The 24,742-nt window shown below is 42.6% G+C and overlaps 1 protein-coding gene across 1 annotated transcript; it reads right to left on the bottom strand.

The window, feature by feature from the left end:
- Positions 1–2,727: 2,727 nt before the first annotated feature.
- Positions 2,728–18,073, bottom strand: klf13 (Kruppel like factor 13). Its single transcript, XM_056417216.1, has 2 exons — positions 17,276–18,073; positions 2,728–7,020 (listed from the first exon to the last, which is right to left on the bottom strand). Exons 1-2 carry the CDS (start codon positions 17,751–17,753, stop codon positions 6,704–6,706), a joined length of 795 nt encoding a protein of 264 aa, XP_056273191.1. The 5' UTR covers positions 17,754–18,073; the 3' UTR covers positions 2,728–6,703.
- Between the last annotated feature and the right edge of the window lie 6,669 nt (positions 18,074–24,742).

Raw genomic sequence — 24,742 nt, 5'->3', positions numbered from 1 at the left:
TCACCAATTAATATTGTATCTCATTTATCTAATTCATACTAACTGCTTAAATTACTTCTCTTTTGATAGTAGATATCCTATCTTAGCATTTATCATTACCCTAAAAGTTAAACTAACATCGCCGTGTCACTGAAACAGAAAAGGAAATGAGTACAAAACAACATTTTAGCTGCTTATTTTATGAATTTATTTCCAAATGTAAACTTCACTATATCATGCATACAAGTTATGACAACATACATTATTCCACAATCTGTTATTTTTCATATTTGCATAGGACATGGTCACAATATATTGTCTAACATGTAGAAAATAATGCCATAAAAAGGTACAGCAGAGCAGCTAAGACCAGCACATTAATTGTGTGTAGAATCCGAGGAACTGTACAACTGTAATACTTAAATGTAGTGATTTTGGTTTGCTGAGAGAGAGAGAAAAACAAAACGACACCTGAAGGTTAGAGTGAGGTCATAAGAAAATGTACTGGCCATAGCTGAGTCGAGAGTTATTTACAGATTAGATTATACTGGTGCTGAAAGGGGAAGCAGCACCATGGAGTCACTACAACAGGCAACTGATGGTGATGGGCAGAGGACGAACACACAGAGGTATCAAGAGAGCGACATTACACTGAGGAGGTACACTGAGGACAAACAGGTACAGGAAACCAAGCCACACGGCTGGTGGGGGGCTCTCTCTTTGCAATTAAAGGGAGGTTGTTCACAGCACTGGGTGCTGCATAACCTGGAACAGACTAATCTTTTAAGGACAACATTATTCAAAGCTTGAGCAAAAGAATTTTTTTTGTCAGAATGCATTTCTACAGTGAAAAGAAAACGCCGCACAGTGTCAGTTTGGGCAGCCAAGCAAAACCACACGGTCAGTGAAGGGTCCAGACAGGTGTGGTCTACTCCACTGCATGTTCCGACCGACTCTGGTTTTTTGTTTTCATCTTTTTAATCGGTTAAGAATTAGTTTGCTCGTAAGATTTAACAGGTTTTGTTCATTCAAGTGATTTTTTTAAAGAAAGAAAAACAAAGTTGCTTATTTGAGATGTAGAAAAAGGTCCATATCAAGCACAACATCCATTGATCAACACTTACAGTGTATAAAGTTGAGCCCAAATGTCCAAACTGGGTTGGGTTCAAAGTTACTGCCACATTAATCTTTCCCTTCATAGCCTTTGGTAACAACTTGTAACTATGGCGCCTTTGATGAGCTGCGAGAACCCAAAGCTCCTTCTCACTCTGAAGAACCACTCTCTCCTGTCATGGCTGCCTCTTAACCCCTGTGTTGCCTTAGGGTCATTTTGACCCGAATCAATATTACACCCTCCCCCCGCTTTAGGATTAATTTGACCCCATTCAATGTTTAATGTCGGTGTTCTTTCGGTAGTCAACAAACAAACATAAAGTGCCTCACACTTAAACTTGGAAAACAATATTAATTCTAATAATTTTCTGGAGGTTTTAATTGCTGGCGTCAAATTGAACCCAAAGGGTAAAATATGTTAGTAAATATAAAGGTAACAGGAGGGTGAAACATTGAATCGGGTCAAAATGACCCAAAGGCGGGGGGAGGGTGTAATATTGATTCGGGTCAAAATCACCCTAAGGCAACACAAGGGTTAAAACATTACTCCCCGAGCATGAGGGCTGAGTCACAAGGGAGGACATGCATCAGTATGTCCGTGTCTTTTAAATATGACATGTTATAATACTTTTACATATTGCATGTATGTTGTTCATTCAAATTGGATTAGCCTATAGAGCCTGCAGAGTAGAAAGGAGAGGTTGAACCTGGGAAATGTTGACAATGGGAAACGTACCTTGTGCACAACTTCACAATGTGTAAAACCTCACAGTCAAGACAGACTTTGATTCTTAAACTACAAAAATGCATCGGGTCCATGAAAGCAGCACATTTATAGCAAATGCAATTTTCAATCCTTTGGAATGGTTGGGCGTTCATCATCATTAAGATTGTTTTTGTCAAAACATACCTGCAATAAGCCATTATACATTGCTAGAATATTGTACAGCAAAAAAAAAAAAAAAAGTACAAATTAAATAACAAGAACCAAATGAAAACAAAGCTACACAATAAAAATGTTTACATAAAGCAGAAAATAATTATTTAACTTAGAGCACCTGCATATCAAATATGCAGTTGCTTCTTTAAATCCTGTACATTACATAAAAACATGTCACACTTTATAAAACTGTACACGTTTGTTAAATGTCTGATAGTAGCTAGATCTTTTACCCTCAACGTTTGTATCTTTATGAAGTTACCATTATAGATTTGGCACACATTTGCATCGAACATGCTTGCACACTGAGACCAGTCATGAAGATGAGACAATCTGATCAGTGATATATTCATGTAATTAATATGATTTTTAAAAATAAGATTCATGTTAGTTCTTTACATACTAGGCAACAACCAATTCTATTTAATATAATTTTACAATTAGCAGAAAAACATATTAACTGGTACACCGTTAGCATCTCATAGACACCTTGTATTTCCATTGTGTTGTTTTTCTTTGACAGATGTCGAAAGCTGTTACTGGGATTACAATCATGAAGTTGGATTAAAAAATGCTGAAGTGGAGTTTCAAAGTAATTTACAGCTTACATCATCCCTCATGGAGAACACGTTTAAACTAAGATAAATATATGGAGCTCAGTAGAGGGGTGTATTAAATATCTTTGTAACAAAAAATAATAAAAATAAGGTTTTATTATTGTTTCCTGGAAAGATTACATTTTGAATCTACAAGGATGTGCAAGACCCTGACAACATGGGATGATTATATAACATTTAGCCCAGTGTTTTTTTTAGTTTATTTTAATTTTACTTTCTTCATTCAAGTATGGACAAATAAGACCACCAATTATTTGTGCTACTCATCAAGCAAACGCAAGCTACATAATGGATGTTTTGAAAAGATATGAAGGTACAACAAAAGTCAAATATTTCAAGAGGTATGATTTTTGAAAAATATACAAGCATTTTATGAGACAAACAATAATACAAAATCATGACTACATTGCTAACTCACAATGCTGTGGTCTCTATTCTTATGGAAAACGTTCAAAATAATCTAAATAATAAAGAAAATGAGTCACTCCATTGGAAATTGTCGAACATAGAGGTCAGGAAGTTCATCACCCCAAACAATCCTTTCGTTTTCTGACTGTCTGAGTTTTTGGATGACAAGCTAAATGGAATAACCTGCATCCTGACATAAACAGAGTATTAAGTGTTTCTGATAAAAGAGGTGAACCCTATTTACAGGGATAAATGTGTTATTTTTAACAAAATACGGTGCCTTTAAAAAGTCAGACAAAAAAAACTGATATATACGATAGAGATGCTGAAATTACCTGAAGACAATGGAAAATCTAGAAAAAGAACCCGAAAAAAATCCACCAGACTATACACCTTTCTCCAGAGAGGTTAATAATTATTTGACAACAAAAGCAAAAACAGTAAAAATGGACATGTACAAAACTGTGTTCAATGGCCTTTTGTGTTGAATTATTCAAGTAGATTTGATACAGTGAGAGTAAAAGTTACAAGTTACGACCCTGTGGAGGCCTATATGTCACTGGAACATTCTGGATGGATGGATAGACTGGGATGTTTGCACTGTCACAGTCGGTTATTTTCAGATGGTAGGAGCTTCCTGCCTACTGTAAGTCCACTGACCCTAAAGGGTCAAAGGTGTTTAAAGGGGCGTTTCACTGAAAAGAGCGCCAGAGTGCCCAGTGCTTACTAAGGCACATAGCAGGGCTGTATAGGATGTTATGAAGACATTGTAGGCAGGAGCTGGGGCCCCCGAGGAGGCATTCCTGTGTTTCCAGTGTGGTCGGACACTAGCCAGCAGTGAGCACCAAGCACCCAGAAACACTGGGGGGGGGGGGATGTTACAACAAAATCCACAAACTGTCCCATATCTGCTTCGCGGACGTCAACCCTGAGGTAAATGCACAGATTATGGATTACGAAAGTGATTCATGAAACCTGCTTGAGGGTGAGCTACTCAGAATCTTTTTTTTGCAAGAGAAAGTTACACTACAAACCAAGTCAAAAATTGACTTTAAAAAAAAAAGAATTGTGTCGTCGATAGATATCGCAAAAAGCTGCTCAACAGCCATTTGAAGAGTTTGTTTGTGAGTTTTTCCAGAAATGGTAAATGTAAAAGCCTCTGAGAGCTTTTTTTTCACAAAGAACTGCTGATCAGTGGCATTCAAAGTGTCATTTTACAGCCTGGAAACTATTCAAACACGACAGAGGTTTGCTTTTTAATTTTTTTTAAACGTGGTGTTTTGAGGAAACTACTGCATTTGATCCTAATAAGGGATGTTTTCTCTCTGGAGGATGTGACAGAGCTGATTCTTCACAATTTTAAAAAGAGATGGCTGCTGTGGAGAACGAGGACAAGGCCGGCCATTCATGAACTTACACCTGCCAGATCGCCTCAAAAACCCTCAGCGCTTCCAAGGCGCAGTTGTTAACATGCATATAGTGTGAAGCACTGGACTGCAGGGCAAGAGTCGCTGGTAGAATAAAGCTAGCACATGCAATTCATGATGACAGCAGTCCGGAGGACCAAATACATGGATTTGTCTGTCTTTCCGGCCATAGGGCTGACGCATGATAAGAAAACGTAGGCATAACACAGACTGGCTGGGCTGCAGCAGTTTTGATAGTGGTTCCCGCTTCCATGGAAGGTTTCCTGTGCCTTTTGCCTGCTTTATTGAGGCATATCTGTCTAGAAACACAAGTCAGCCTTCTCACGGGACATCTGAGCTTCACAGGGAGGACGACGAGAGGCTGGTGCGCTGCACTTTGCTGATATGTTCGTCTTGGTTCAAATGTGAAGAGAAGTTGAAAGCAGCTGTTTTCGAGCTCTGGTTTTTTACTATGAATTTGAAGCGATGTTTTCCTTGGCATTGTGAAATGTGACTCTCCAGCAGTAGTAGAGGATTTCTCCCTGTGCTTAGAATGGCGTTTGGTACGTCCCACCCACACTGCTCGCGTTGTCTAGGTAGTACTGTTGTTCATACACTTCTCTTCCATCTCTTATCCTACAGGTTGGACAAACCCGCTAATTACAGCCAATTTTCTGCTCATGGTTTCTACAGTTGGAGGGAGAAAGGAGGAGATGTGGGCGTCTCCTCTTTGCTGCTCAGCTCATGATAAACTTCTCCTTTTTTTTCAGGACCTGCCCTCTCTTGTCTGTCTATGTCAGATAGCTGCTTTGTGCGTTCTGTGCTCCACCACGTCGCAGCCCAGCCCAGCTCTGCCCAACAGCCTGGCTTACATGTGAATCCCCTTATGCAATTTGGCTAAGTTGGAGCTTCGACACTCTCTGACAGGACAGGCAGAGCCAGATGGGCAGGGGAGCACGCCCCAGGAATGGCATGTTAGCACTCCTGCTGCGGGCTGTGATGACCTTCTTCTGGGATGCAGCTGTTTCCCCAAGGGAGGCCACAAAAGGCAGAGCCGCGAGGTGGGCAGTGAGCAGGCTGTGTGGGTCTACCTGTGATACGGCCAACCACCAGCCACACGCCTCAATGAAGGGAAGCGTACAAGACTGAATAGAAAGCTTTCATTCACTCTTGTCTTTGGTACTTGTTCCTATGTGCTTCAGAGAGGGATAAACACCGTTTCAACTAAAGTCCCCTTTGTGTGAAATTCTGGCTGATGATATAGCACTTTAAAAAAGAAAAGAAACCACCACCAGCTGCTTTAAAACTAACTGTCTCTATTTAAAGGCTATACAGTTTCTTAAACTGAGTATAACTGTTAACCCAATATAACCCTGATCCTCCCACCAGGCAGTATATAATGCACACCGCTGTTTAATTAAATACATATTTAACCCAGTGTAATGGCAACTAAATGTTGACGTTGCAATGGAGGAACAGATGTATTTTGTTTACTCAGGTGAAGGTTTGGGGATCATCTTGTTAACACACAGCAATTGCATTACATATGAACCCCCCAGAGGACGAGGACATGAGTTCTGTGTACGATTGACCGTATGACCGCTGGACTAGTTTTCTCGACCAAAGAAAAACAAAGAGTGCAAAATTGTGTTGAGTGTAAGGCTGCTATATATGTACTGTATGTTTCTCTACCCCATGTTTATTCTTTCAAGCTAACAAGGCCATCCCTGAGCAGGGCGTAAAATTCAACCCCTGTTGAATTTCAGAGTAAAGTGATGAGTATATTGTGCAGTCAATGTGAGTACTGTGAAGTACTGTGGTATTACAGAAATAGCAACTGTCTTCAATCCTGAGGTGTGTGTGTACCCCTTCTCCTCACCCGTTTAAAAAAAATCAAAGAAAACCCCATTTTGATATGACTTGTCAGGGCGTCTGTTTTTTCTTCTTCTAAACCTTGTTCCGCTGACTGAGAACATACATTGGACAACGAGCCATGATCAGAAGCTACAAAAATACAGACATATGGTACAGAATGTCAATATTGCCATCTGGGAAAGGCATTACCTTCTTTTAGGATCACACAAGTAATTGCACTCCAATAAGCAGTTATGTACAGTATGGTACACCACAGCAAGCGCAGGAATAGCAAAGGGGGGTTGTTGACAACTGTGCAACACAAGTGTTAGGACAAAAACACAGGCCTCGCAGGTCAGAGGCAGAAAGTGCGACTGGGTTTCAGTTTAAGGCGAGTTGGCGGGGCTGAGGGCGGGGCTGAGGGTGGGGCTGGAGGCATCCGAGCGACTGTAGTCGCTGAGGGAGCTGGGACGTGTGGTGTTGCCGCTGCTGCCGCCATGGGGCCTCTTCAGCATCCCGGGCTGGAAATCAGAGTGGCGTCGTGCATGCTTCATGAGGTGGTCGCTGCGCATGAAGCGCTTGTCACAAAGTGGGCACCCAAACTTCTTCTCCCCCGTGTGGGTGCGGTAGTGGCGGGCCAGTTCATCTGAGCGGGCGAACTTCTTACTGCAGTCGGGCCAAGTACATGGGAAGGGTCGCTCTCCTGTAACACACAGATGGAAGGAGAGACTTCAGTGTTGAGTAACACAGGAATAAATCGACATGGCTTTGAGAACTACAACCCTCTATTGTAGTTAATGTAGTTTTATCATTTAGTCTGCTTATTACCGACCAATTTCCACAAAATTTGGACAATTTTCCTTCATGTTTTGTATATTTTAGCAGCTATACAGTTAATCTGTTTCAATTACACCCCACTTCTGTTACATTCCATGCATTTTACACTGATGTTCATTTCTGTAAAAACCTGAGTGAAGGTGGCTACAGTGAGGTACCCAGTGAACATGCCTGCTGGTATTTCTTTTAGGATTGTTGAATGGTATTACAGCGCAGACTATTAAAATCCATCTAAGCTTTGATATGCAACAGTGACATTGTACCATTAACTGATATAAAAATAGACATGATGTGCACTCTAATTAGTTATTTATTTTAAACTAACTATAAGTCTCTGCAAGTTGACTTTAACACAGTACTGAGATAAATGACAGACAATGTCAGATGGAAAGTTGGAATAAAACAGGAAAATCTAAAAATCAACTATTCTTGAGGGAATGGTGGGCAACAAGTTAAAGTATCCTGCAGGACTGCTTACAATGTATTATGTACAATGTATACAAGTAACGTATATAAACAATAAACTAAATACAAAGTCGTGATAGTGTCAGTGAGTGTAACATTAATCAAATGAAACTCCCAGTGATGCAGCCTGCTGCTCACCACGATCCAAATAGCTCACCACCGTGAGAGTAGTGACTCATTAGGAAGTGTTATGATGTGAACAAGTCAAGAAGATTGCTGTGTACAGACATTTCCAGAGCCTGCTGAACAAGACTGTGTTGTTTTTTGTTCATATAGATGGCGCCAGGGATAATGATCACAAGGTCATTGCTGGGTCGGATAGGTCAGTAAAGCGAAGGATATCAAAAACACCCAAGAAATCTTCAAAATATTAGAAAATGTGAGATTTAAAAAAAATGTAGTGTGACGTGGGACTTGAGGTAAATCACCTAAAAATTGGAACAGTGCAGGAGGAGCTGACGCAGTTTAATTATCTAAGCTGCAGATGCTAATCACACTCACAATGGTTACCCAGCCCATTTTCTAACATGCAACTATCTGTGACTCGGCACATGGGAAATTACATCCTTCCCCCCTCAATCAGGCAATAAAAGTGGGCTTTGACACAAATCTACTTAAAGCCAGATGGTACTATATATCTTGTGGTTTCCTTCCATTCTGATGTGGAAACAGTGTGCACGGAGCCGGCATGGAGCCTGAATGCAGCGCTCTACATCCACGGGCCAACACGAATAATGTTGTATTCCATTTAGTTCCATTTCAGTGAGTTTCTGCCTGACAATAGCAACATCCAGCATTCTAATTTGACCGTCGTGACCTTGCAGTACTACAGCGAAGGGCTGCACTTTGCACTCTATTAATGTTACGGTACTTTCCTAAGAATAGGGATAGTCAATCATTAAGTGCAGGCCCATGCTGGGGATTTGAGTTCTGGAAAGGAATAGACGGTGAGATGCATGCATGTTTACAGGAGACATGACAAGTACATAACAGCACGCCTGCCAAACGCTTCCTTTGTTCTGTGGTTTCCCTCAGCGCCACAATGGAAACAGTGGTGTTCAGCATCAAATAGTCAAATGCTACCGAATGCCTGCGAGTCTCAAAAACAAGAACTCGGTGCAATACTAGTCTCGGTCCCTCCCCCCTCATACTGCATGGTTACAAAACATGCAGACAGGCAGAGCAAGTCCAGACAGCCCAGCCTGTGTTTCTGCCTCTGACGCCTCACCTCAGCTCCAGACAAAGTCAGTCAGCCTTGCCCACTACAGTTCCTGTAGGCTCAGTGTATGTACACTCTGTCACGGACATAAAGGCATTTGCATACACACACTGCACACAGCCATGTCTCCTTTCCCCCAAACACATCCAAACTGTTCTGGCCCTGCTGCAAGAGTTAACACACAAAGGACCAATCCAGCTGCTCCGCATTAGTTACGATTAATAAAAACAAGGAGGCGGTAGATGTTTGACCCTATTTACACATCATGGACGAAACCCGAAAGAAAGGGAGGCAATTTAACTTCTCAGACACTAATCTCATTGAAGAGAGTCACGAAAGTCCGATTGCAGAATGAATTATTGGCTAAAAAGTGGAGCTAAGCTCTGAGGGCTGCTTTAGGCTCAAGAACCAGTGTAACGGATCCAACTTCATTAATATTTAACCAGACACCAGAGAGGCTGCGATACCCAGTCTAACTGCCCTGATACAGTAATGGAGTATTATTGAAAGCATCAGGTATCGAACAGCAACTCACAGAGAGGCATCAAATTATTTAGAGCTCAGTGACTACTTAGAAAATACTGAATTAACGGACATGCTGCCCATAAGCAGCCTCCCCCTAAATTGATTTTGTCATTTAGGTCAACGATATAAATCCTGCTGCTTTAATGTCAGCCATGAAAGGTTCACTAACATAAAGAACATGTATTGTGCTTATTTCATGATGTGAGGATTGGGATTTCCATGAGGGCAGTAAAAAACAATTATCTGGTAACAAAGAGGTTTAGGGGGAAAAGGCTTTGAACCGGAGTGGAAATGATGTTCAGGGTTATTACCTCAGTGGTCGAAGGATGTCTCTCTCAAAGATATTCTAATGCACTGCAGATATTACTCAGCATCTCTGTGGAAAGAGGAATGCTATAAACTGCTCCCCTTACTCTGCTCTTATTCCAATCATGAATCGTCACAGCGCGGCACGGTGGCGATCGTGACGCCAGGTCCCACGATTGGTTATCCCATGTCTGGCCGCGTCCACATCTAGGGTGAGGTCTGTGTTTCTCAGAATGTGTCAGTTGCACAGGGTGAGGGGTGGGGGGGTAATGAATGAACCTTTTCCCTAACGAACACCGTGACCCGGCTAGCGTTAAGTGAGTTACATCATGCACCCAAACTGTAGTGTCCCTCTCCAAGGAGATGCGATTATGTCACAGGTACTCTTGTTATATAACTGTTCTCTCCAAGGCTACTGGGTCAGTGAATGAACAGCGCATCTCTGCTCCTCTCTCATTCATATCTAAGAATATTTGGCTCTTCATTTTCTACAGGAATGGTCAAGAGAAATGGAGTTTGAGTTTGTCTCATTGTTGTAAGGGATGCTGTCTGCCAGCATTTCAAACAAGAGCAGATAACATTCCTGGTGTGTCCTCAGGCATGGTCCAAACTCACACAGTGTACAGCTGAAACTTCCCTGTCAGACTGCCTCCGGAGAGCTAGAGTAAATAGCTCTGCAGGGTGAGAAGGGGAACAAATACAGCTCCTGTGGATACATAAGAGATCACCTTGAAGTTGTCTTCGCCCTGCCTGCATGGTGAGAACCAGAGCAGGAAATATATCGTACGGAGCTCAGAACAAAAACAAAAGGGCCACATTAAAGCTGCATGGACTTTTGCAAACAAACAACTCGAGCAGGGAAAGTAAAACGGGAGTGAGACTGTAGATCACAGATCATTAGAGTCGGAGCTACCTCACTTCAGCGCTCGCTTAGTGGCACAGTCAGCTTGGCAGCATGAAATGAGAGGGACACCGCTAACTCCAGAGGTATAGGGCTCAGCGCACAGTCCTGTAATTTGGTTGAATGTTTACAACAGACTATGACCTGTAACCAACCAGGAGCCAGCAGACAACGATCCGTGGGATTTGGGGTAATACTAAAATGACTGCGTCCCTCATCAGCATAAACCACTGAAGCAGACGGGGTTAGCCAAAGCAAACCCAGCCTCTCCCTCTAAACTCACTGTCACACGCCAACATGATCTGAACACTAACATGTGTGTGCAGAACAATGCATTTACATTATGGCTTTTGCAGCTCCTCTTTCCATTGCTCATGCAGCAGTATGTACAGGCTTCACAAAAGAGACACTACTGGATGTGAAAGATATCTGAGAAGATGTTTACATGGCTTCTTGTTAAAATTGGACTGGCTTCTTGAAAAATGGACTCAGTATGAAAGGAGTCAAATTGCTCAATCACTCAATCAGAACATGTTTTCTCAGAAGATCCATTCAGACTTTGTTGCAAACAAGAATTAAGTAGTTATGGCAGGAGAAATAGAGGAGCCTCGGGTGGGTCAGGTGCTTGTGATCAGGACCGTCTCACATTTGGAAAAAAGCTCAGAAGATTTGATCTATTACCATCTTTTGTCTTTAATGAGAGGGACCTTGCTTGGCGTTGAATAGCATGCCGCTCCTTGTGGGCTTCTGGTTGTCAGGTTGTGAACAATAGCAGCAACCTTTTCTCCCAGCAGGAAAAGGCACTCCTGTAATGCATTTCAATCAGACAGGCTGTGCGTACTAACCGTAAATCACTCCCCTTGGTCTGCACTGCACAGGGTTATTGACATTCACCCGGAGACACCCAGCTGGGTCGGGTGTGAGCGTCTGATTCCTGCACACACTTAACCATACACCACGTCATCCCCTTAACTATTTCGGGGAAAGGTATGGGGTAGCCCGCCTGCATTGACCAGCTCATCACATTTCCCTCAATTAGTTAGAGTGGGCACTCTCTTTTCAGCCTTGAGTGCATGCTAAAACAACCTGCAGCCTTGATGCGTTACAGGTAGCCTCCTTATCTTTAAACCCTGGTTAACCAAGGACAATCAGCTGCAGCCATTAATGGGTGTTTACAGTTGTTCCACAGAAGCAGGTGGGAGTAGGGATGACCCATTATCGTTGACTCTCACTCACGCCTTACAATGCCAGCTCATTCCACGGATGGAGTATGTCACTATAACTCAAACATGATAGACATCCTGACCAACCAGCATACAAAAGAAAAGCCATAGCCCTGCAGATTGTGAGACGCCTCACCGCACTGCAATAGGAGGAGATACAGGCTGGAGATTGTGCCAGCTATCCAATGTTATACCTGACACTCTGTCGGCAAGTGGGAGAGTGATATTTCCATGTCTTGCAGAGAAAATACTTCTGCTACCCCCCCCCCCCCCCCCCAAGACTCCAAAACATACTCCTCATCTCATGCACAGGGCCACACCTGTGTGTCGTGGTCTGCCACAGCCAGATTAATCACGCAGAGAAAGGGGCCACACCTTGGGGAACATAACAGACCAACTGGAGACACAACACTCCCTCTGAGATTAGCTCCACTGCCATTCCTCTCTTATTCCAGATGAGCTGAACACAACACAGTGGATACAGTCAGTCAAACTAGCACCCTGTGAGTGCCGGGCCGACAGGGGTGTGTTCTCTGCTGCAGAGGTCACAGCCCTTCGAACGCTAATCAGATTAGCTGCAGATGCAGCTGAATAAATGACCTACATCAATGGAGCATTGACAGTGAATATCCCTGTATCTTACCCCACCCCCACCCTGCCGCACTGTATATTCTCCATCTTTGTACTGCAGATCCCTCCCTTGCATGCGAGATGTGGTTGGTGGATTGTGAACAGGAGAGGTGAAACGAGTGCTCCACAGGTCTGAATCCCTCTCTTCCTGCCACCGGTAATCAACACCACGCCACAAGCCGTGGCCGGGGCTCGGCCTCACAACACAAAACGCTTCGGCACCTATTTTGCTTTGCAGGCTGGAGAAGATGGGAGGGGCTGGTGGGGAGTAGACAGAGCAGCTTTTATAGAACTACTCCAGAGCCGACTAAAGAATACATGAGCCCTGTGGGCCACTGAAAGCTACAAAGCCAGGGAACTGCCGGCAGAGGCCTGCTAGTCTTAGGAGTATCCATCATGCATGCTTTGCTGTTTAATCAGTTATATTAGATTTACATTCTGACATTAGTGAGGAATTATCCTACTGTGAGCTGTATGTGTAGATATAGGATAGCATATGAACAGCATGTCTTTCATGGAGCAGGAACGCTGCAACAAGGGATTAGTTTATTTACATCCCGAGGATAAAGTAGATTTAACTAATACCGTGTTTCCATTTGACACATACTGTACTGCTGCACGTTGCCTTCACAAGCCAACCAGATTTGTTGCACAAGGAAAACAAACGTCTTATCTTGCAGTAGAATAAAAATGCATCACTAAATTCATAACAAGAGTACGAGTCTAAAGTAGCAGCTCTTTGGGGATGTACTACGGCTCAATTGTGCATTGAGCTAAATGCTAATGTCAGCCCGCTAACATGCTCACAATGACAATGTTAACATGCTTACACTTACCACCTTGGTAGAACGTGTTAGCATGCTATCGTTTGCTAATTAGCACGAAACGAAAAGGTATGATCGAGGTTGATGGGAATGTTTGCAGCTATCTAGTCATAACCCAAAGTACTGGACTCATTTTGACCTCAACTAAAAATATCAACCTCGTAGTGGCATAGTAAGAAAAGTCAGGGGATCACCAAAGTCAGTGATCTGCATCCTCTGTGGACCATTAATGTCTGTACAAAAAGCCTTTTGCAATCCATCAAATTGTTCAGATATTTCAGTCCAGACCACAGTGGCGGATGGAAGTCACCAGAATGGGGTCAGATGGAAACTGTGAGCATGTCTTGACAGAGGGGTCGTCGTTTTATTACGAGTCAAGAGAAATATGGCTCAACTGGGTGGGACGGTGGAAATCCTGCTGTGTGGCAGGCAGACAGACTGACCTCTTGTGCCCCAGTAGAGTGTGCACCCATTGCTGTGCCAAGGTCAGGCTCAAGCAAGAACAGGAAAACCCCATCTCCACCCTGCTACCTCATCGGTGCCACCAGCCACACACGAACACTGTGTACTCTGTGTATCAGTGCAGCCAAATAGTAAACCCCTGGCAGAGATGCAATATATATAATCAGAGAGACTCTTGCTTATTTTTCCATGTGGATGTTGGGATAATTTCCCGTTTGAAAAGTGTCATTAACCACAGTTATTTGGCTGAAAATAGAAAGCATGCATTAATAACTGGGTCTCCATGGCAGTGGAACTGTGCTGCCAGGTGGTGCCACTTATGTTTTAGAACAGCCAGAAGAGGGATTTACAGCCATCTCCCAGAATTAGAGGTACCCCCAGCGGAACACAAAAGAGGTCCAGACAAAACAACAAACCAACTGTAAAATATGTCATTAGGCTCTTTGTCTTTGTGAAATATTGACACTTTTTGTCCCGGTGATTCAAATAGTTTTCGAATAGGTCCTGGACACTGACAAGATGGCCTTTTGTGAGGCCCAGCTGTGGGGGGGCACAGAGGGCCTGGGCTGTTTGTTCTGAGGAAGACTTGTAATGAGCTCGTCAGGGGCCATCTCCCCTTTTGAGATGATCGTCTGCATGACATGACCAGAGCCGAGTAATAAGGCTCCACAGAGAACACTGTGTACTTCATGACCACCTCTTGGGAAAGTTATGCTTCTGAAGAAAAAAAAAGTGTATGAATGAAAATAATCATGTACATGGCCTTCATTTGTTCAATTTAAAACTGAGTTGATCTGCCTTTTCTACCCTGGAAGATAAGTGTATGTGTTGGAGAGAAGCCCCACCCTCCCACCCCCCCTACACCAGCAGACCAGACAAAAGCTGTCTGGTAACCTAAGTGCCCTGAACTGTGGAGATTCCTCGCCATCAAACTCAATGCAGTATAATGAACGATTTAAATGCAACGTGTCCCGACGCCCCTCTCACACCGCGAAGACACATTTATGAACCCACTTCAGGAAGCTCTAAACCTTGAAAAAACTTATCAGAGGAGCAAATGAAACTGATACTATCTTCATGGATAAGGTCATTCAGGAGTGCTGAAAACTGTTTCAGTAGTTCACAAAAGTTGATAAGCAATATATTGACTGATATTACGAATAACTAACGTTAATTTTTGAGTTGTAACTAAATTGCTTTTCTCGTGTACTATATACATTGCATAATAAATCCAATGTAGCTGAGGTTTCAGCTGCTCTTACACTGGCAAATCACACACGCACAATCACACACACACACACACTGACACACACACACACACACACACACGCACACAAAAGGCTTTGAGGGTTAAAGAAGTTGGGCGAGGACGCCTTGTCCCGGGTTCTTTGTTGAGAGTCAATAACAGTGTTTCCCTCCCTCAATTAGATAGCAGTGTTTGGCCAGGACTGACTGGGCTGGAATCCATTCTCTCCTGACTCTGCTAGTAGGGGCTGAAGGGAAGCTCACTGAGAGTCTGGCTCTGTGAAAGCACTGCAAGATTGGCTGAGGCAGCCTGGGTGAACTCAGATGACCACGTTCTGGGACTCACCAATCATATATAAGCAGAAAGAGCCATAATTATCAGAATGTATGGGACGCAAAACAATAATGAAGCCAGATGCCGAAGCACATCCAAACAGAGGGGATGGCGAAAGGAAATAAATAATGGGAAAAGAGACAAGAGCTGGGCTTATACAGAGAGAAATACATATCTGCTCCAAAAACACATGGTCGGGGCTGAAGGGGAGCACACAGGAGGCTCTCTGAGAGTGCTGCTGCAAGTTTGGCTGAGACAAGGAAGCTGAACTAAGATGACTCACGTTATCTCACTATCCAATTAAATAAGCAGACATCTTATCTGTAAATTATAGGACACAGAACAATCACTAAGTCAGGCAAAGGGTTGAATCCCAAAAGAAAGGAACGGCTTGAAGGGGTGTGATGATAGACAACAATACAACTGTACTAAACCACTCAGTGTGCGAGACACAGGCATGTCATGCCCTCCATTTATTATGGGCCCCTACTTTATCTACAAACATAAATCAAATCGGTGTCTCATTCCTGTTGTTGACTAACACTAATTATACACCACTGTACCCAGGCTGCAGCAGACCAATACTATGCTGTGATACTATCTTATTACAGTTTTATTGTGTTGTTGTTGTTTTTAATCACATATGGCATCCACATGAAATTATTCTAACGGAAAATACATCTGGTCCTATTTAGAGACACAAAGCCAGACAGGGAAGCACATTCTGATACAAAGGCAGGTGAGGCAATGGGACCATAATGTACCGACGTATGGATGGGTCGTCATTGTTTTTTAATATTGAGATAAAAGAGGAGGTGAATCGTCTAAAAGCTCAGCGCATATTTTTATCTATGTGTTTTTCTTGCGAACATTTCTGCGAAATGACATTTCTATGAATCAAATATGGGTCAAATTGTTCACACGAGGGCGTTTCTTGTGTGAACCAGAGATATGCGTTTTGTTTCTGGGCTGTCAGGCTGATCTATGCGTGTGTGCGTGCGTGTGCGTGTGTGTGAGAAAGAGAAGAATGGGAGACAGCGGCGGGGAGAGGGAGTGTGAGCTGCAGTCTACAGAGCAGAGAGCAGGAGAGGCTCTTCAGTCGAGGCTCAGCTAGCTGAGTCTGTTGCTGGCCAGATCAGCTGGCAGTCTGTCTAGCGGGGGTGTGGCACATCACAACAAAGGGCTTTGGGCAGACAGGCGACTGCGCCGCTCGCATCAACCCCCTCACTTCGAGTCGATCCACATCTTTCCCCCCTCTCAGTAGCCTATCCTGCGGAATGCAAAGAGCAAACACGGAGGTATGGTCCTCCAGCACACGGCTCACGTGGAGCGCCCTTCACTCTGCAGAGTGACGGTGGCACACGCACTGGATCCGTCTTGAAAACTTTTTGCATGCCAACGTTTGTGCATACTTGTCTTATTCTGTGATGTGCGCATTGTTGTGTCTCCCTCGTGTCGCCAGAGGTGGCTTTAAGGAGTGCGCGCAGAAGGAAACTGGAAACCTGATCCGTGTAATTTTGTTGAGCATTTGCACTGCAGGCAGGTTCTGTTGGTACATACTGTCCAACGCAGGAAGGAGGGGGGTTGCGAGAGGAAAGCCGTGACAAAGCTCAGACTGGAGTGGGAGTGGCACTATTTTTGACTGCCTCCCGCTCCTGAAATTAAAGGACATTACGCAAAGTTCATACAACTTAAAAGGAACAATGCACGTTTGAAACTATATGCACCAATTATGACTTTTACACTACTGTGTGTGTGTGCGCCGATTATTCCTATTAGGGTGGATCCGTGAACGTTCAGCCTACACATGCGACTATAAGGAGACACAGCAGTCAGCCCCCCTCTGTAGACACACATCTGAATGCAAGAGAAACCCCACTTATTATCAGTATTCTCTCTTTTAATGATCCATGCTCACATATATAGGCGAGGGAACTACAATAAGTCATGTGCACAGCAACAAACAATTGCATCCAATGAGACTGACCTGTATGTGTCCTTAGATGAGCTTTGAGGTGGGATGATTTGCCATAAACTTTTTCACAACCTGAATAGTGGCATTTGTGCTTTTTCTGAGGTAATTCTTGCTCAATTCGACCTCGAGATCTTTTGCCTCTTTGTTTGAGCGAAGGATCGGAGATGGTGGTAGGTGTGGCAGAGTTTCCATCATCTATGAGGTTCGGCATGCTCTCATCCTTTATTTTTGCCTGCTCGACAACATTGTTGGGAGTCTGCTGGTTAAAATCCGCCAGAATCCGCGCCACCACAAAAAGAGAGGAGTTATCTTTCACCAAAGGTTCTTTAATGTCCTCTCCGTTCCTAGAGGAGGACGGGGTTTCTGGTTTAATCTCCCTATTCCCTTTAGGAGCGTGAACAATTGCACGACTGGACATAGAAACAAGGCACTCTGCTGCAAAGTGATCCATTTTGTCTTTGAAAAAGCCCCCTCTGCTTCTTAATGACATTCAAAAAATAAAAATTATGGCGTGAAAAAAAACTTGTTCCTTGGTTCCCTTTGTGTGGTGGTGGTTGTGAGGAGGAGGAGAAGGAGGAGGAGGAGGAAGAGGAGGAGGAGGAGGTCGATCTCATCAGAGAGAACTGACTTTATGATCTTACCCGGTTTTCCAATAGTCTCAACATCCTGTGAGAGAAACGCCTCGGACAAAAAAAAGCAGACAAGCTCCCTCAGAGAGAAAAAATTGAGGAATCCGAAGTCTTTGTTTAGTGCAACGACGCTGGTGAACGGACCTCTGCAAACTTGGATGCGTTAACTCCCATCGCGGCTTCAAACACTCTCCAGCATAGTGAATGTGTCTCCTGCGCGCCTGTTCCTGCTGGTTGTATCCATGCTGGGGGCGTGTCGACCGGCAGTGCTCGGCAGCATCGTCAGCGTAGCCGCTCATTCATTGGCTGCTGCGTGTCCCCAAATGCACCGAACAGCGCGAGTTACTTGGAAGTTTCACCACAGGTTGTCTCCATGCATTCAGATGATGTATCTCACAGGCGACACGGGTATGCACTGCAGAGACTTCGTGTACCATTTTTAGGGGCGGCTCATTCCGCAGCATCCCGTTCCACTCGGCACGCATGTGCACTAAGATCTTTTGTAAAATTTGTTAAAAATGTACTGAACATTTGGGATGGAATTTAACTCACATTCTGCTCGCCCACTATATATATATATATATACATATGAAACTGAAACCAAAGAATTCAAATTAATTCAATTATATATATATGACTAGTTGGCAGAATATGAGTTGCATTCCATCCCATATATATATTTGAGGAACTCAAACCAAAACATTTAAATTAATTCAATTATTAATCAATATTTAAATTAGCAGATCGTCTGTGATCCACTGATTTTTCAGACCTACTATGGGTAAAAGAAAACGTAAAAACAAGTTTGGCAAAATCATAAATCCTAAAGAAAATCACACAAGTCACGTATTACCTTTCCTGAGGCAAGGGAGTTGTCTTTTCTACAAAACGGGCAGCAGTTCATCGTCAGCAAGTTGTCTCTTAAAGTCTGAAGGATATTGTGTCACCTTCTTGGAGCGACTCGTATGCTCGGAGGTCATTGGTCAACAAGTCGACGCACAAGCAAAGAGCTTGAATCCTTCCAACTGCCAAATTATTGGTTTAGCCTGCTGAGAGTTCAAACAAGCACACATAATTATTCTTCACAGCCTCTCAAAGCCTCTCAATTCCTTTCTAGCTTGTTCATTGAAGATATATTCGTTCTAATGTAATGCAGTCTTACCAAAATACCCTATTTTCTTTCAATGCTCAATTATTTTAAGGGTTCAAATGCATATGACAGATGACAGAAATACAAAGGTGATGTCTTATTTGACAACAACAAAATGCATTCAGGAGTTGATATGCTTTTCAATTATGACCCATTTTTAAGATAATTATTCTGCACAGTGTAACATCAACAGCATGTACATTTCTTTAGAAGATGGCGGCTTCCTTTCAGCAAACTATGCGATTCACCTCAAAACCCGCCTCTGAGCAACTCTGTGGTCTCTGCCAATTGAAACACAGCCAGCCAACACAGGCCATGTCTTCTTCAATTTATCCTCCGGTAAGAGACAAGTGACACCATTGTGGGGAGGAAAGAGTCAAAGCTGTGGGATATGGAGTTTTAATCATTATTAGGCAATCATTTATTTCATGGTGCTTGTTTTACAGCTCGTCAACATAGACATATTATCAGACACCTAGAATTTAAGCCATAAAAGATGACCTCTTCACTTCAAACTTTTCATTAATTTTAAACTTAAAGATTTTCAATCACAGAAGCCAGCCAGGTGTTTAAAATAGCATGCCACAAGATACAAAGTCCTGTCAGAAAACAAACCCGCTGATGCTATTGATTAGTAGCTAAGGACACACTTGAATATCCGTGTTAACCCTATGCACACAAATTAAGCCCACTGCAGGAAAAACAACTGGACATGTTTTCAGGGCGCATTTGTGTCTCCGATTAGGAATATAACAACATGTTACATTGTACGTAATGTTTCCTGTGATCAGTGCTCAAAAATAAGCAAATTGAGGAAGAATAAGAATAAACGTGCACAGGATCCGACCTGCTATCCTGCTGCAGCTGATGCTCTCCTGTGAGAATGAATGCACACTTTCAGCACTGTGCACAAAAGCCCACACTAGAAAGTTCCCAGTGTTCAGTGTGAGCAAGGCGATGTGGCATTCAGAAGGCCATCTGGCTGTATTTATTTTACATATTCTTTCACTATAAAAACGTGGTGTTCTTGTGTTTCATGCTCTGCTTTGGCGATCTTTTCTAAGAAGAGCACGACAAGAGGGCATGGTTCCTCTTTCACAGGGTTATTTCCCAGAGTTGTGTAGAAACAGCAAGTGTTTATCAACTCCACTGGCTGTCGAGCACAAGAAGGCCAAAAGAGACAGTAAAGAAATCAGCTGCAGCTTCTAAAACTGAACCTATCCAAAAGGTAATATAAGCAGATGTAAAAGTGATCATTTAAAAAAAATGTAATCGCTACAACTTCACTCAGAGGGAAACTGAAATATCTCTCTCTGTGGCTGCAACAGCAATGTGATGATTCAAGAGACCTTTTGTATGTTCCCAAATACCCAGCACCAACATAGTGCATTGTGTCCAAACAGCACACGCTCTGGCACTGACACAACGTTCTCAGGCAGTAACAGCACTGTGATTGGCCTCTTCACTTCTGTTTGCAATGGGAGAGATGCTCGTGAAGCACAGGACAGCCTGACCACTAGGTCAATCTGGTGGGGCTGTTGTGTCACGGCCGGGTGCCGAAGGCAGAGCGAGAGAGAGAGAGAAAAACAAAGAACTAAGGAGGCATGAAACACCACACGTGTTCTTCAATTGTTGGCAGAGTTTCCTCTTCCCTGCAGCAGGTGGTGATGTTCAGTTGAGGGCGCTGACCTTTGGCTTATGAGCCGAGTTTGATCCCCACATTGGGCTAAAACAATGAGTCAGACACAGAGTTGTTGTCACCTTTAGCCAGAGCAGTTTATCTGTGCTTTTTCTCCCAGGACTAGAGTTCCTTTCATATTCAAAACTAAATATTTGTTTGAGTTTAGCAAAGGTAAAAAAGGACCCATTTAGACTATTACGTTACAAGACTATAGCCATGCTAGCTGCGATGGGAGGAGTCCACATAGGAAAAGACTAACTTTACAGACATGCCAGCAACGAGAGGCTTTCCTTGAGCACAACTAAATGTTAACGGGGTCACAATGACAATACCAGCTGGCTTCAAGTTGAATGTTTACCATGTTCATCAGCTTAGTTTAACGCATGAGAATGCTAACATTAGCTAATTAGCGCAAAACACAAAGTAGGCCGACTGCTGGAAAGGAGTGCCAATCATTTTTGCATATCATTGAATATATATATTAGACACCTTGACCTTATAATAGCTCTAGATTCAAACTGCTCATAGACCCAGCATGTATTGACTTCCATATGGGATTTCTTTAATCTAGTGCTGACATTGCAAGGACACTTCAACTTGTCAAACCTCCCTGACACGAAAATGAACATGTCCTTATCAGAACAGAAGAAGTAATAAACCGCGTCAGGGTGTTTTACAGTTGAGCCAGTTTTACTGGAAATGTTGTGTCTTAACTGTTTTTGAATTTGAGAATAATACTGATTGAACTTGTAGTTTCATGTAAGTCAGAGACATTTATTGACTGATCAGAATAAACTCAAGTTATGGAAGTGTGCTCACATATAAGTATGTATGTTGTCTCTCTTTCTTTGTTGTTGATATACAGTACATAGCTTATTCATCCTAAGTGACATCAACAGTTGGGCCCCATGACGAACGATGACAAAGCAGGCTGTAATTTCATCTGTTTGAAGAGAGGCTTAGTCACATAGTTGAACAGGTGTTAAAAAGCAAACACGTAAATCAACACGAAACAATTATATCTTTAACAATGTGACTCACATGTGCTGCCGTTTTAATAAGCCCCAGGTTAAATATTGTTCCTTGTTCCTTTGCTTTAACCAAAAAGAACAGCATGTATGAATGCAGCAATCACATAAGGTCAAATGAGTCAGTCAGGCGTAGCTGAGACGGGTAAACAAGTCCAAACTACCTGTTATTGTGACAAAGTGTGAGCGAGCTGCTGTCTAGCAGGATATACTTGTTACAGTGTTATTGGGTCCTTATCATCAAAACTCGGGGGCAAGAGTGAAAGCCAAATAATTCCCTGACATATGGACAGATAAGATCACATGTCCCTGCTTCTGTTCCATTATATTCTCAGAAATCCTCCAGCTTTTCTCAGTCTAGATTCTGGAAACGTATTTTGCTACAAAGTTTTCTGTTTGATATTTGGATTTCGGCCAGAAGGGACGCCGTGTTCTTTTTCCAGGAATGATAGTATCTCTCACAGATAAATACAATGTATGTATGTTACATTTCCCCTTGTAGTTTGATACCTATCATCAAAGAAGTGCTGATTTCTGATTAATTTCTGATTACAGGTTTTGATTATGTTGAGTCCATCAAAGGTATGTTGAGTAGAGAGGGAAAAGTGCAAAACGTCTTGATGGCTGTGAGTTAGAGAAGAAGATAAATACAATTCTGACTGATAGATATAAGACTACAGCCAGCAGCAGCCAGGTTAGATTAGCTGAGCACAAAGACTGGACAATTACACAACAAAGCAACAAAATTGCACCTAAAACACATTAAATATCTTCTTTGCTTCACCTGTACAAGAAAGGTATGATGTATGATATCAAATATAAATGTCAAGTGTCATTTTATATGAGTGGGACTCATATTTTGCTCCGCAGTGTGATATCTGGATACTCCGTTGGTTGCCTGGTAACCTCAACTCGATTGCAAGACTCAAAGAAAATCATTGCGCACATGTAGCCAAAAAACAGTCTGGCATACAACACGAAAAACCATGTTGTGTTTTCACAGTGTAATGTATTCATTAATGAGTGTGGTTTAGGAGGCAGGACGACTCGTCCTCTAATCATTGGCTCAACAGTTTGATCTCCTGCTCCTCCAGGATACATGTTGAAGTGTCATTGGGCAAGACACTGAACCGCAATTTGCTCCCGAAGGCTGTGACCTCGTTGTGTGAGTGTGTGTGAATGTTCAGTTTCGATCCTGATGAGCAGGTGGCACCTCGTATGGCAGCTTCAGTGTATGAATGGGAATGAGTGAATGTTGATATGTAGTGTAAAGCACTGAGAGTAGTTGTATGTGCTATATAATAGCAAGTCCAAGTCAATTTTCTGTATTCAGATATGTACATACTTATACAAGCTGTTGATGTGGAGAAATCCTGCACACTGATGTTTAAAAGCTTGTAATATACCGGCTATTGTTAGTTTAATTGAGTTAATTAACTGGATCTCCATTAGCTGACGCCTTTGCGAACACTAATCTTCCTGGGGTCCATAGAAAGGACACATGTAATACATACAAGACGTGCAAAACATGACGTGAAACAAACAGTTGAAAATAGTATAAACAGAATAATATAAATAATACAAAAAATGTAAATAGTACAGTCAGATACCTAGTGCAGTCGAGGACTAGTATGTATTATGTGCAGTACATCTGTAATTTTTACAAAGAAGGAACAGAAGACTATAAAAAGCAATGGAAAACCCCAAGTGGATAATGGCCTGAGGTTTGCCTTTAATTGTTTTATAAATGACAGATTATTTCCTGTATGGGTTCTATGGGGAGGTAGTAAATTCCAAACAGTAATTGCATGAATAATAACTACGTTTGAGGAGGTTTGTTCTTGGGGTTGGAGGTATCGAGTGACCTAAGCTAGCGCTCCTTGTGTGATGGTTACTTCTGTTACATGAATACTGATTTTAAGAAATATGCAGGTGTCTGATTAAATACCTCCTTTCTGAAAACCAAAAGGCTATCATGAAGTTTAATTTCCACTGAGAACCATGACAGGCGAGAGTGCATGTATGCTGTATTAGTTCTTATTGAACACTGGAGTGCTAATCTGGCAGCTCAGGTTTTGAACCAGTTAGCAGCTGCTGACTGTATGAATGGACAGTACAGCAGGGGACAAAAGACCACGTGGACTGTAACACCTCCGTTAGACTCGCTGAGAGGACTACTCTTTTCTTAAATGTTCAATAGAAAGAGAAGAAATCACCGGCTATTTGTAACATAAATTGGAAGCTTAGCAGGAAAATGTGTGCAGACTTAAAAAGGATCAGGTTCCTCTGTCAGTGTTAAGTGCGTAATAATGCATCCTATAACAAGCTGGAATAGACAGATGTGTTTCTTGAGCAAAGATATTCTTTAAACTTCACAATAGAAATAAAAGTCTATGCTGGGGTGAGCATGATTGGAACTGGATCAGATAATATTAGTTTAGCATACCATGGACTGCCAAAAACAAAGTTTGAACCTATTCAATTCATTTGCACTGTTGTTGCTCAATATTGATCGAGGCCCAGGGTCACTTACATTTTTTCTGAACTGGAAAACAAATTCAAAATCGAACGATAATGGGGGGAGGGGGCAGTATTCTCCTGTCATGCAACACTAAGGGGACATGGACTGAATGAACGTTAATTCCTTAAATCACTTAAATAACATTCTTTTGGGGCCAAGACTATTTCAGATGTGTAGAATACTTTTAGTGTTTCAATTATACTGTATTTCTTTCAAATCTATTTTAACCGGCAGTGTTTGAAGCAATATAACAGATGAACCTACGAAAGCAGTCCAGTTTCGATGTCTGATAGCACAAAAGAGCACTTTAAAGGTGCTCTGTGATAATCCTCGCAGGAAGTTGGTGGAGGCTAAAAGGGGGAAAGGGAGCCTGCATCAGTTCACACAAGGGTGGTTGGTGTTGTTTAAGCTGGAGTTCAATTTGGTCGTCATCCTCCCTCTGCCTCTGCCTCCAGGCTGTCCATGTTCAG

Source organism: Pseudoliparis swirei, chromosome 6 (genome assembly GCF_029220125.1).
Source record: "Pseudoliparis swirei isolate HS2019 ecotype Mariana Trench chromosome 6, NWPU_hadal_v1, whole genome shotgun sequence".
Taxonomy (NCBI): Eukaryota; Metazoa; Chordata; class Actinopteri; order Perciformes; family Liparidae; genus Pseudoliparis; species Pseudoliparis swirei.
The sequence above is the reverse complement of the archived record's forward strand: the minus strand, read 5'-3'. Positions and strand labels throughout refer to the sequence as shown.